This window comes from Pseudopipra pipra, chromosome 15 (genome assembly GCF_036250125.1).
Source record: "Pseudopipra pipra isolate bDixPip1 chromosome 15, bDixPip1.hap1, whole genome shotgun sequence".
In the NCBI taxonomy this organism is placed as follows: domain Eukaryota; kingdom Metazoa; phylum Chordata; class Aves; order Passeriformes; family Pipridae; genus Pseudopipra; species Pseudopipra pipra.
Window position 1 is genome coordinate 4,774,896 of NC_087563.1, and position 14,220 is coordinate 4,789,115.

At 40.7% G+C, this 14,220-nt stretch overlaps 1 protein-coding gene across 2 annotated transcripts in view; it reads left to right on the forward strand.

The window, feature by feature from the left end:
- SLIT3 (slit guidance ligand 3) overlaps positions 1-14,220 on the forward strand; it is a 474,289-nt gene that overhangs the window by 337,252 nt on the left and 122,817 nt on the right. For both annotated transcript variants that reach the window (XM_064671611.1, XM_064671612.1), the window contains 2 exons: positions 4,902-5,045; positions 7,566-7,729. In XM_064671611.1, the coding sequence (XP_064527681.1) occupies positions 4,902-5,045; positions 7,566-7,729 (308 nt within the window). The remainder of the gene's footprint in view (positions 1-4,901; positions 5,046-7,565; positions 7,730-14,220) is intronic.

A 14,220-nucleotide genomic window follows, 5' to 3' on the forward strand; every position in this document is an offset into this window, starting at 1 on the left:
CACTGGTTATTATCAATTGAAGCACTGACAGACTCTTCAGTGGTCAGTCATCACGTTAGAAAATGTAAATTTTAGTAGATGTCTAAGTATCTTGACACAGTGGGAGGCAATCAGAATGTTCCCTGACAGTTCAGGCCAGTTTAAAACATTCCTGAAACCTAATATAATTATTTTGCCAATAAGTAAGCAGGGGCACACACATTTCTGTCATTAGATGTTGCTTGTCCTTGACTGCTGGGCTGACCAAGTACTTGACTGGATGTTGCCATATTGACACTTGAGCTGCTCTCCCGTGATAAGTCGTGTTAAATCAAAGATGACACTTGTTTCCCTAAGAATGTCAGGAGAAAATGCTGAAAAATACATGCTGATTTGTTTATTTGACTTCCTGTGCCATGTGTTGTATATCCTAAGGAAAAGTTCCTGCTGAGAGTTCTTTCCTTGCTGCCCTATAGTGCCTTTGAATGTAGGTGAAACTTTTGGCTATTGATTTTCTATAAAGGTCACGTCTGTTCAATTTGTATTCTACTCTTACCCATGCAAAACTGTTACCCACTTCTCCTTTTCCAAACAAGCCTCCTCTGCCTTTTATATCTGCCTTTTTCTGGTGAGTTCTCATTTTCCCCAGTGGAGTCTGGCATGTGGGATGTGCCAGCCAGTTCACAGGATGCCAAACATTTTCATTCTCATCATGTTGTCGCTGCTGTCAAAACACAAAGCTACTGAAAGAGGAGGAGAAGTTTTTTTGGTGCCTCTGTGAAGCTTTTCTCCCTGGCATTTTGTTTTTGGCTCACTGATGTACCTTGGGTGGTTCCTGGTCCATCCCCTAGCACCAGAGACCAGCCTGCAGTCCCCAGCCTGTGCAAAGTTGCTCGGCTGCTGTTTGATTCTCCAAGTTGTGTGGTTATTTGCTGATAGTTTGATTACTTGACTTCACTGAGATAAAAATGCAAACATTCCTAGGGGTAAAAGCCATATAAACATTCCCATTTGCTCTTAAAAACCAATTTTTTCAATCATTTTGGGTTTGGAGTTCAGAATGTTATTTAAATGTTAATCACTTGAAACTGTGCTTGGGCATATAATTCAATTACAGGACCATCTTAATTATGCAGATGGTGCTTATGAGCAGCTGATACAATTACAGAGCCAATTCAGTGCACATCCATTTCAAGGGCTTAGCTGAAACACGTTATTATTTCAGTGTGTGTGGACAAATCCACTTTTTCAGGAAATGGGTTCACAGAATTGTAATAGTGCTCTGCTCAGCTCACTGCTCTCAATGGCGTGTAAACCACAAGGTCTTTAACCATCCTCCTGTATTCTGTGGTGGTCCAAGGCTTGAGAGAGGTTTCTTCATGTTTTTAACATATCCAGAGGGATGAAAATGGAGACTTGGGTTAATAATCCATCATCCCTCTGGGCAGCAGGCGGTTTTATTTCTGCTGGAATTTTTAACCTCCCTTTGAATGCTGCCCCACATCTGGAGGCCGTGTGTAACTCTCATCCAATCAAGCTGATAACAAAATAGGAAAATGAGTGGAATTTACTTTCACCATGAATTGGTGCAAAATAAATACCATGTAATTCCTGCTAAAGTAAGACTCAGCTTTTAGTGCTGTGCTTTCTCTTGGTGTAAGTCCAATAAAAGGAACCCTTAGTATGTTTTACAGACTGGTTCAGTGTTTCTGCTCCCTGGAATATGTTTTTCTCATCTGCCTTTGTGTTAGTTTAAAAAAAAACCCTCTTATAGCCACTTTTAGCTCCATGTGAGGCCAGCCTTGTATACCTAATTAATAATTAGATGCCATTAGGGGGGCTGGGTTGGTGAAGAAAGATTAAGCAAAGAACTGGAATTTATCGAGGGGAATATCCACAGAGGAGATACTTTAAAACAACTGAGGGGTTTTAAAGGAAAATGAACCTTAATGCTTCTGGCCAAAAGTCGTCATCTAACTCACAGTAAGTAGGAGGAGAAAAATTTTAGGGATGATTTATTCTGCTTTCTCACAGTTTTTTGCTTTAGGTGAGATTAGGGACTACACATATTGCATGGGTGATACACAGAATAGGTGTTGTCACCTCAGAAAAGCTCTGTAGGACCTTAATTCCCACCTCTGAGCAGTCTGCACAAGCATTTTCCTGTTCCAGATTCCTCTGATGCCTAAAGGAGAGTGTGAGCCTCTGTATTTGTGGCTTTATAGAGGATCAGTTGCTCTCATTTTTGGTATTTGACTCTAAAGGAAATGTGACAGATTTTATCCCCATGAACCCAGTCATTGAAAATTCATGCCAGGAAAACTCATCACATTGTGAATTCTGTTTTCCAGCATTGGGTTTATTCATGTTTTGTTGAAACTAATGAGAGAATGACTCTGAATCCAGTGTATTCACTGCAATTCCAGGTCAGCTTTGCTTGGGAGGATTTATTCAGTGGGATGGTTAGACTTCAAGGCCAGTCTTAGCTCAGGAGTGAACAGCATTTGCCCAGCACAGCTCTGCTGTGTCTGCACTTCTTAAGCAGCACAAAAAGACATCCTGGTTATCCACGTGTAGAAATACAACTTTAGTTCTGTTGTAAATTCTCTTATTTCTGAGATTGTTTTCATTTTTGCTTTATGCCTTGTTGCAAGTACTGCTTGCAACATAGACTATCCCTATAACAGTAGAAGACAATTAGCATCTAGTAAAATAAACTGAAGTACACACTTGCTTTCAGTTTTCTTCCTGTGTATTTTGGATGCCTTGGAACAGCTTATCCAACCTAATATGTGTTACCTAAAATTACTGTGGGACCAGTGCACAAGGACAGGGGGAGAAATCAAAGGATTTGTAATCCTAAGGAGATGTTTGGGGGTGTTGTTCAAAACTCAGTAGCTGGTTCTGCCTTCTCATACCTTACTAACCTGTTCTTAATGGATAAGATACTGTACCAGCTGGAAAGAGAAATGCATAATATGGGAGAACCAAGAGAGGATGAAAATTGCTTTGGCTTGGACACATGAATGGCTACAAGAAGCAAGCAGGAAGGGATGACATTGCTCTTTGCTGTGTTTCCTGTAGCCTAATATGAAAATTACCCTGTTACTTCTGGTGGAGCCAATGGGAGTGGGGATTAGGTGTCACGGAAATTCAGATTTCAGAGGGGTCATACTGGTGCTGCTTATGATTTCATAAAATTGTTTTAGCTATCAGTTCATGCAAAAATGTAACCTCATTTATCCATCATTGCCTTCTATGGGGTTTTGCCTTAAATAATGTCAAACTTCATTTTCCACAACATGTAGAGGAGAGAACTCAGCTAAATTGATACTGACTTTTCAGTAGGCTGGAAAGGTGAGTTCTCCTCTGAAGCCCTCTCATTCCAGAGCATTCCTGTTCTCCTGGAGTTCTCCATACTGCTCAAGTATGCCTCCATCTCCTGTGCATCACAATTGCTGGAGCCACTGGCTGCAGTGATGAGGCTCTGCCAAAACAACAGCAGGAGCAGAGAACTGTAACGAGTGTACCATGTTCAAAAGGTTTCAGGAATGCAAAGGCAGAGCAAGCACCTTCAGAATTACTTTTTGGAGCAAAAGAAAGGCATCATGTGCAGCTGCCAAGCACACATTTCCTCCCTGGGAGGCTGCCCCGTTGTCTCTGCTGGTGTATGTGCAGTGTGTTGAAAAGGGGAGCTTCCCCATGCTTTTAGTGGTGTATTTAAGATGCTGCATTTGTTTGCTGAGGAATAGAGGATATATTTTCCTTTTTTCCTATAACCATATCCATCTTCTGATTTCACATTAGTGTGGTGCCTTGTAGAGAGCCACAATAATGCAGCCCCTCAAATTCATTGACAAGGAAAGAATTTTCTACCCAAGAGAACTTAATTAACAACATACATTGTTTGCAATTTCCCATTTTTCCTCGGGCTGAGAGTAGTCAAAAGATATGGATTTTGGCTTTTGTAAGAAGAATAGGTAATTTCCTGCCTCTTTTCCTTCTGAGTGTAAGATACCACCTATGCAGATGATGGTGACAATTTAAGTGTTCTTGTGTTTGATTGTCTCAGCAGGAGATCCAGCTTGTTGTTGGGTTTGTATATACTTGTTATGCAGGACAGAACTCCACTTGGGTGATCTAAGAAAACTTGCACAAGTACTGTCCAAGATTTTCTGGCTGAACTGATTAGTGTAGCTGTACAAAACGTATTTTTTCAAAAATAATTTAAATTGCCTTTGTGCTGCTTTTTCACAACTGCACGGGGATATGGTGTGACTGGAATGGAGCAGGTTCATGGAATTGTAGGACAGTAGAGTTTGGAAGGGTCTTCAAGTGATCACTAGACAATGAGTCTGGAGAGCCCTTGCTTAAAGCAGAGCCACCTTATCAGGTCAGATCAAATTGTCCCTGCACTGCTTATCAAGAGATTGCAAACTCCCAGAATTTCGGTTGGACTTAAGGCAGCTGAGAAAACTCGGGGGGGGGGGGGGGGGTTGGAAGGGTTCTTCTCATTGTATATGAGTGGGTGCATGGAATAGCAAGGTGAGGAGTATTTGCTGTGTCTGTGTATATTAAGCTGAAGGCTTCCTTAAATATTTGTGTAGAATTTTGAGCAAATTGGGAGGGGGCTGGGCACACAAACCCCTCGATCTTTGCGTATTTTAAGATGGCTAGCACTGTCACATATATATACATGTATGATGTATGTACACACTGTTACTGTATATTCCCCAGCTATGAGAGTACTCATGTTGACTGTTTTCTCACCTTTTAAATGTATGAGGAAAATGAAGCCCTTTACATGTGGGTTGGCTTTGTTGACTTGATTAATAATTTCTTAGACTTAACCCCGAAGTCCAGTCTGTCTTTATTTGATTACTACAAGATGAACGAATTCTAAACCTTTTCTCTGTTTTCAGGCTTCTCAATGCCAATAAGATCAACTGCCTGAGGGTGAACACGTTCCAAGGTCTGCATAATCTCAAACTGCTATCTCTTTATGACAACAAACTGCAGACCATCAGCAAGGGGCTCTTTGCACCTCTGCGATCGATCCAGACTCTGTGAGTATGCAGGCAGATCACAAATGACAGCTCTCTCTTTTCCCACCAGAGATGTTGCCTGTCTTTGCAGCTGACATTAAGACAATTTGGAAGAGACATGAGGGGAGCAGCCCCTCCTTTTCTCACAGAAAGAAAAGGAGCAAGAAGCAGAAGTATTGCATCAGTTCAGCAATTGATAGCAAGGCCAGCTGTTGACACAGCCTGCCCATAGTGACATAAATGTCATAAGTGTGCTAAGCTTGTACTGCTTTTTGGGAAGATAATATGTGCATTTGACTTATAAAACACATTAATAGCAGATTCTGTTAGAATCATTGCCTAAAAGTTTTAATGAGCTAATGAGTTGGAACCTCTCCTTTCTGGGTCTGAGTCCTGCTCATCGACTGTGGAAATGATGCCTGTACTTGTGTATATTTATATATATATATATATGTATATAGTTGGAAGTTGCAGGACCTGGGCATGACACAGATGGTATATTTCAGCTGATATTTCACTTCAGAGGAATGATATGTTGTATTATTTTGATCCATTTAGAAAATCCACTGAACATTTTTGACAGTCTTTGAATTTGGAGGCATTAGAATAGGAGTCAGAAGCAAAAGTGCAGGAATGACTCAATATTTTGGAGAAGAAGGTCTCATCCTAAAGCTGTGAGTTGTAAGATAATAAGGTAAATAGTACTCCTTCAGAGCTGGAGTTGGCAACCTGATATTCCAGTATGAAAATACGTATGAGTATGTATATATACACATCCTGGAATACACAGGCACATTATTTATGTATCTGCACACACATACTGTAGTACTGGAAAGTTTTGTATACAAATGCACATATGTACTTTAATACTGGAAATGCATTGGCTGAAATAGTTTTGTAAACGTTTTAATTCATACACAAATGAACTCATAGGGATGATTTCTAGCAGCAGTGTTTCTGCCACCTCTTCAGGCACAACCTGAGTTTTCCAACAGATACCTGGCCAGTATGTCCTGCTGCAAACCATTGGAATAACCCTCTCCAGTTCTGTATATGTACACAGATGTAAACAGGGGCTACAGAGAGGGTTCATTCACAGAAGTATACAGGGTTTATCAAGTTAAACAACAGGCAACACCCTTAAGGTATAAACATTTCCCCTTGGTCCTCCAGGGTATTGTTGGTATTCCTGGTGGCCCTTACTTAGAATGGACTTCTTGCTTCACACCAAGACACTTCTTCATGAAATGTTTTGATTCATGCTCCCATTTTTAATACTCCAAGTGATTGCCCTCTTCTGTGTTTATTCTAGAGCTATAAAACCAGACCCATTTCGTGTCTCTCTGTGCTTTTTTTGGTTTTTGGACCTTTCACACCACAAATGGCTCTACTGCAGCAGTCATCTTGAGTTTCTTCAGGCCCTCTCTGCTCTATATGCCTTCCCTTCCCACTCCTGCACAGCCAGTGCCCTGTTGTGTTTTATACTTATTCTGTTAAATGACAGTTCATAAATATAACTACAAACAGAAAAGAAGTTTCTACAGGTGGAAAACAGTAACAGAGGCTATAATTTTACACCTCTGTCCAAACCAAATTGAAACATCTGTCTTTTCTTAAACTGTCTTTGCAGTTATTGGAGAGCTGTGTCCTGCTCCCCTGGAGGTCAGAGGGACTGATGCAAGTTAGCTTAACTGAGATCAGAACCCAGCTCTGGGAAAGACCTGACAAACTCTCCTGATAGTGCTCAGCTTTGTCAGGCAGAATGAACCAGAACAGCAGCAGAGGAATGCTGTTTCTCTCTAAGATGCTCCAGTAGTTTTCTGTTACCAAAGTCTAACTACCCAGTTAAAATCAGTGCTATAATACCTATTTCCAGTTGCATAGGAAACAGGTTGTGCAAATTTTGGTGAAGGGTAAGTTCTACCTTGCATAAACAGTTCAGTCTTGTAAATAAGACTTTTTACTACAGGAAAGAATACATATAAGGAGAATACTTTTACACATGATGAGTATATGAAAATATTAATTTCAGTCTCGTGAAGAGAGTCCTGGATCTCTTCTGGCTTTGCCCAAAGGTCCAAGGAACTTTACTAATTCACATTTGATCCCTAAGAAACTGAGTTGCTGATAAAATTTCTTTTAAACCAGGATACAAAATGATGTCCAGGTAAGGTACGTTTCTCTCAAAAGGCAGCACGTCAAGCTTTCAGAAGAAAACACAGGACTTGGTGACAGGAGGTCTGTGTCCTTTAAAGCGGGCTTTGCCATCTCAGTTTTTGTTTCCTCCCTCAAAGCACTTGCAGGAGGCTTAACGAGCTGTGAAACGTGGTAGCTCACAGAATTCTCCCATTCATGTGCGGCTCTGTGTGGTTTCCGCCAGGCCTGGGGTTTGGTGGGTGTTTTTTGGTTTTTTGGGGTTTTTTTTTTGGGGTGGGGATCTTATTCAATCACTCCACTCCTCAGGTTTGCGTTTTGTGAAAAGCGGTGATGGAGCGCGGTGTCACGGGTCACTTGTGATTAAACATGCCATCCTTCTCGCAGACATTTAGCTCAGAACCCATTTGTGTGCGACTGCCATCTGAAGTGGCTGGCTGATTACCTGCAGGATAATCCGATCGAGACGAGCGGCGCTCGGTGCAGCAATCCCCGTCGCCTTGCCAACAAACGCATCAGCCAGATCAAGAGCAAGAAGTTCCGCTGCTCAGGTAATTCGTTTATCCAGCCTGTGCTGCACTTTCAATTCAGAAATAAGCAGGTCCAGAGAGCCTGCTAATCCAATCTGCGGGACAGTGTTTGCTGTAATGGATATTATGGAGCATCTCGTAAAATTAAATTTGGAAAATTCGGTTAGGTTGTCCAGAAAGCCAATTAGCTTATGGATTAAAATAAAATAAAATATTAAAAAAAAATAGAAAAGGCAGTCTATAGCTGTCTTCTGGGTGTCTCTTAAAAAACAGAGGAAAAAGATAAAAGCTTGTGATATGCAATTGTAAAGAATGACTAAGTTATGAAATATTTAAGGAAAACAACAAAGATGTGTGTGAATCCATGTGGCAAATGTCATATTTTGAAGGTGGGGAAGGTGGCTGGGTTGTCATTTGTATTCAGCCAGAACTCTTAGTGACCTAATGAGAGCTGAGCTCAAGTAAGTTCTCAGATCTTAAAGACTGAAAACAGTGTGAGTAAGATTTTTATACAACTGGCAGTGGGCATTTCTGATCTGGGGTGGCATCGAGTCCCAAACTTTCATAGACTTATTGTCTTTATATCCACAAGTAGCATGCCTTAATTCAAGCAAAACTGTTGGTAAGACTTTTGGTTTCAGCAAGTTTTGAATCAAAATTTGCATCATAATTTAGGCAAAGGTTTCGTGTTGTGAGCTAAATGGAAAAATGTTTGCACTTGAAAATAACCTCCAAAGTAATATAAACAGCTTTTTTCAACCCTATCTCTTCTTTATGATTCAGCTGTCAGTAAAAGGACATTTGTTGCCTTACACAGCACAACTAAGTAGATGACTGCTTCTTCATGTGTTTTTCCTATTGCTTGCATTGGTTTTATGTATTTTAGATGACTGCTCTTTTTTTTTATATTGTAATGACAAGCAGGTTTCAGTGAGCAAATCTATTAGTGTGTACCGAGAAGAAAAATGACTGTTATTGATGGAGTACCTTGCAGTGTTTTCTATGAAAATTACTATGATTTTTCTCTTTTTCCTCTGAAAAGAAACATGATTAATTGTGTTCCTGGTGGTAAAAGATTAATGACTCTAGATGGGGATGCAGCATGAAGCTGAGTAGCAGCAGCCCAAAACAAGCTGTTGTGCTTTGTGCATCTCTGAGAGCAATATGCCGAGCTAAACCTTCCCTTTATGGGGAAAATAAAATAAAGATAACTTCATTTGCAGCCAGCTTTTCTTGGGCAGGCTTGTTAAGGTCTTTAATCCCTTGTGACTCAAGCCACAAAATTTATTATCAGACCTGAAATTATGACATATTTTGTCTAGGTTTCTGGATTGTGTCCATCATAGTAACAAGATAATTAGTCGGTAATATTCATATTTAAAGAAACTGGAAATGAAAATGCATAAATATAATTTAGAAAGGAAAGGAGACTGCAGAAACAGATCTGTATAAACCTGTACCCAATTTGCCATTGTTATTTTCTTCTGCTTTTATTAATAGGCTGGAGAAATTAATGTTATGTATGTGCATGCATGCTTTGAACAATGGTACAGGGGATTGGATAAGGCAAACACCATCTGATATCACTTAGGAAAAGTCACAGCTAAGAAGACCTACAGTGCAGAACAGAGTACCTGGTGATGCTGAGAAGAATATTTTGTGTGAGTTCTTATCTTGGGGGTCCTTTCCTTGAGGCATTGGGCTGTTTTTCCCTTGGTCTGCAGCTCTACATCTATATCAAAACCACATGGAAAAGGCATAAACCTGACTTATGAAGGAGGAGAGCAGGGATTGCACAGCTTCAGAACAAAGATTTCAGCTGGATGAGAACTAATGCTATTCAAAAGCTCAATAGAGAAGATATTTTTGCCTGTAGAGTTTCCAGATGGTGATGAGATACATTGAACTCGACTCGCTGTCTGCTCACATGAGACAGGGGAACATCTAATGGTTTAGAAAATCTGAGTTTGTAAATCAATCCAGAGAACAGACATCCTTGGCACCTGTTCTGCTCAACTTGTCCCTTTGAATCATGGCTGCTTCAGGCTTGGCATTTAGCAGGAATTTTCCATGTTTTCATTTTGAGGAATATGTTTCATCCCAGGATTTAACACAGCAGTCTCTGGGCAGAAATGTCCATGAGGTATGAATCTTCATCACTCAGAGTATTGAGCAGTGCTTTGTGTTATCCAGGGATGAGCCTGCACAGTCCCACTGGGATGGCAATGCTTAGTAACTTGTCAGTGTCCTTGCTGGCTGTGGGATTCTCCCTCTCCAGGTTTTACATCTTTTGCCTGGTGAACGAGAAAAGAATTTTTGTTTTAAAGCCTTTGTGTAACATGTATCTGTTTCTCAAAGGATTCTTATTTCAGGATCCTGATATTTTCATGTAGTTTGTTTAATACATTTAGTACATTTCAGTGATCAGAAAATTGGTTTTGGAGGTGGGGGGAAACCCAGGAAATATGAGGGGTTAGTTAAGGAAGCAATGAGAGGGGTTTTATCCTGATCTGGTCTTTGACCTTTGAGAAGAGATGAGGGTGCACAAGAAGTATGAGCTCTGTGGGAGCAGTTACTCACCCAAGGTCAGGATCATGCCAATGAGCAGTTAATTCTAGGTGAGCTTGATACTTTGACACCAGGGGAAGGACCAGTTTTGAAGTCAGAAAATTCTGAGGTTGTCCTGAAGCAATTTATGTGTTTTCCACCTTCCATTTTACAAGGGCATGTCGTGACAGGACAAGGGGGAGTGGGTTTAACCTGTAAAATGGTCAGTTTAAATTAGGTATTAGGAAGAAATTGTTCCCTGTGAGAGTGGTGAGGCCCTGGCACAGGTTGCCCAGAGAAGCTGTGGCTGCCTCATCCCTGGAAGTGTCCAAGACCAGGTTGGATGGGGTTTGGAGCAACCTGGGCTAGTGGAAGGTGTCCCTGCCCATGGCAGGGGGTGGAATTTTTAAGATCCCTTTCAACCCCAGCCATTCTATGATTCTATAATCATAAAGGGGACTGTCAGAAAGGACCTGGCACGAGAAAAAAATGTGACTGTTCAGTAAATTAAGGGAAGAAAGGGAAGTGTTTTTTATACAAGGGTAGGAGAGAGGAGTGCTTAACAGGAACAGGGTTGAAAAGCTGAGATGTTTGATGTTTCATCAGTCAGGAATGGTCAAGGAGCACCAAGAAAGTCATGTCAAGAGGATACACTCAGAGATGCAGATGGGCTAAATGGAACTGTATTTGATAATTAAATGAACCCATGAGGATAAAACTATGCAGCATAGCAAAAAAAAAAAAAAAAAAAAAAAAAGAGATCTAGAAAACTTCATTCTGCACACTGCTTCCTTCAGGTTTCATTCCAGCTCCCCACCATCCTTTAAGATAGTATTTAACAAGAAGTACTTGCTTTGTTTTTTTCAGTTGATCCCTTTTTTCACTTGAGGCACTTTCCCCAGATGCCATTTCCTCCCAGCACCAAATGACTCAGGCTTTTACTGATAACAGTGCAGCAGCATCTGCAAAGGTTATGAGTGGCCATAGGAAGGAGCTTCTGTGCAACAGGTAGATAATGTACATAATTCCTTTCAAAAGGAGAATTGGAAGCATTATAGCATGAAATGAAAGAACAGCAGGGAGAGGGGCATGTTTTTGCCCAGGGCTGTTAGACAGGCAAAGCTGTTGAATATACCATCAAATATGTTTAAGCATCAGATTGCAATGGATTCTATTTCCCGTGATTTTCTGCTTGCCATTTTAGTGCATTTAATACAATGCACTAAAATAATAATAAACCTCCCTGTTGGTCAACTGTCTCCCCACAGCTATAGAATCTGAGGCTAAAAAATCTGAGACCTTCTCTTGACAGAGAAATTGGAGGAACAGGCTGTGACTAATTTTCTCTCTCTTCCTTTTAGAAAAGGGAAATACTGTCATTTGCAGTGGCAGTAGTGAAATTCTGATGATCATTTTCTTTTTTTCTGCATCTGCCCACTATGACCACCCACGGATCCAACGGTGCTTTCCAGCATTAGGTCAGTGGAGGCTCCCATTCTTAGTGGGGAGAAGAGGAAAAAAGATCAACACAGATATCCTGCCCAGTAGTATTTGATTAAGTTCACTACACAGCAGTTTTGTTTTCTAAAGCAGCACTGGGCTTTAGGAGGAAGGGAAATGAATCTATGAGCAGATTGTGTTGTCTCTGTGGTAGCTTATTGTCACTTCAAGAGTTGGCAGGATCCTTGATTGCTGTGTGACACTGTGTATGAAAGAGGTTTTGGAAAGAATTGCCCTTGTATTCATCTGTATATCTATTTTTCCCTGTGATATGTTTGCATTTTTTTTAGTGTATTTTGTATTTCAAAAGCGATGAAAGTTCCCCCTGCTGCACTGACACAAACTCTCTCTGATAATGATCAAAGCAACGTGTATCTACAAATACCACATCACAAAAGCTTTTTATCTTCTAATTCTTAGAAATAAGACTCTTACAAAGAAGATTGTTATTTGAAATACTATGAAGTAAAGCTGTCCTCCTGCCTCCTCCTGCATCGGGGGTACGTTGTATCTAAGTGATTTTAATTGTTACTTCAGTTCCAGATCATGATGTACAATCAAAAGCACAGGGAAGAGAAGGAGGACAATGAACTGTCTGCCAGCTCTGTTCTCTCCTTTTTTGGACACTGTTTGTTAACCCAACCCAAAGCAAAGTCAGCCTCTGTGGTGCATATGGATCCAGAGCTTGCTAATTTAGGGCTAGTGTCATTTCTTTCATGTTATCCCCTATTATTAGATGGTAATGTTGCTTTTGGTCACTCATAATTTTTTAAGGCATTTGATAAAACCTCTCCTTACTAATTGCATTTTTTTCTCCTAATTCTCTGTGTGTCTTTTCCAGTCTCTGTCCTCATCCTTCCTCACCTTCCTTGAGTTACCTGTCTGCTTTGGAACAGAGCTGCTGTTGTTGGTAATCACCTGAAATTTCCTTCTCTCTTCTCTGCATTGTTGTACCCTGAGAAGCACAGAACTGCAGTGGATGGAGTCAGGGGAGCACAGGCTGCTCATCAGGACGTTTTGTCCAGTCCCTACAGCAGCTCATACATTTCATGTCCCTTGGTCTCCCAGGGTTATCCCCTTCTCTGCTCTTAGTGATATATAAATACTATTTAAGTTCTTTGAGCTCTCAAACTGAAAGCTACAGTGTGTTGTTACTCCTCAACCAGTGTTTAAAAGTCATGAAAGGTGGGTGAATTTAATCCAGATCTTACACCACCTATCTGATTGAAACACTCTCCAGTTGTTCCTGTGATTTGCCAGTCACTCTGATGGCAACTTTACGAATTCCTCCCATTTCTAGTAAGCAAATAGTCACAAACTATGCATTCATCTTCCTGCCCTTAGCATTTTCTGCTTGGTGGAAAGCACTGACATCCACCTGCTCATGTCTGCTGTATGCTACAGGGTCAAGAGGCCAAGCTCCAGCACTTTTCTCAGGAGGGCTTTTGTTTGAGTGGAGTGAGGGAAAGGGATACAGAACACTGCCTATGATTTGGACAACTGGAAAATTGACTGCATTCAGATTTTTGTCTGTGTTTTGGTTTTGGGGGCTTTTTTGTTTGTTTTTGTTTGTTTGTTTGTTTTTTGTTTTATTTTGGTTTTGGTTTTTTTGTACGTGCTTTGCTTTCATTCAGTTAAATGCTGTGTGTTTTACCCTTTTTCCCTCCCCCAAAGACAAAAAGACCCAGCAAAGGTACCTTCAGAAACTCTCTGAATGTACCAAAACTGAGGCTACGTTTGTGGTGCATAAGAGTAAATCTGTCTGAATGGAAGGTTTTTTAACAGCATCAAATCACCAGCAGATTAAATCCTGCACTGAACTCATTATTATGAATACGATTTTTTCCCTGCACACTGCCACTGAGTATATTTGAGCTTTGGTTTGCTTGAAATCTTTCTGAAGTCATCAGGGAACACAATGCAACTGCTATGACTAATGGTAATGGAATTAAAGTCCCTTGTACTGTAGAAGTGTTTCTGTTGTTACAGTAATTTGGCTGTACTGGATACTGATTATAGCCCTCCCTTTTCTGCACATCTTTGATAGCAACTCAGATCTCCATTTTAAAATTCGTGTCAGTGACTCAAAGCCTTCACTAGCTCGTGCTGAACATGATGGGGAAGGGTTCCTGCAGTGGGGGAAGGTGGGCAGAATGAAAATCATTTCACTCCAGGGAGCATAAGCTTAACATAAACCAGGTGGGTCTGGTTTGGCAGAGAGTGTGGTTCTTAATAAGGAAGTAAACTGGCGTGTTCCAGTTAGAAACTATTTTAGGCTGTGCCTCATTTTATTTTTGAGTTGAAGTAGCCTTCAAAAAAACCTAAACATCTGAACTGCTTTGTTACCCACCACCATCCTTATTTACAATTACAATAAAGAGGCAATGAAAAGAGGCAGGATGAATGTTTAGTCACAGATGCATCCATATCACTTAGGCATCCAAATAACATAGCTGTCCTGGATT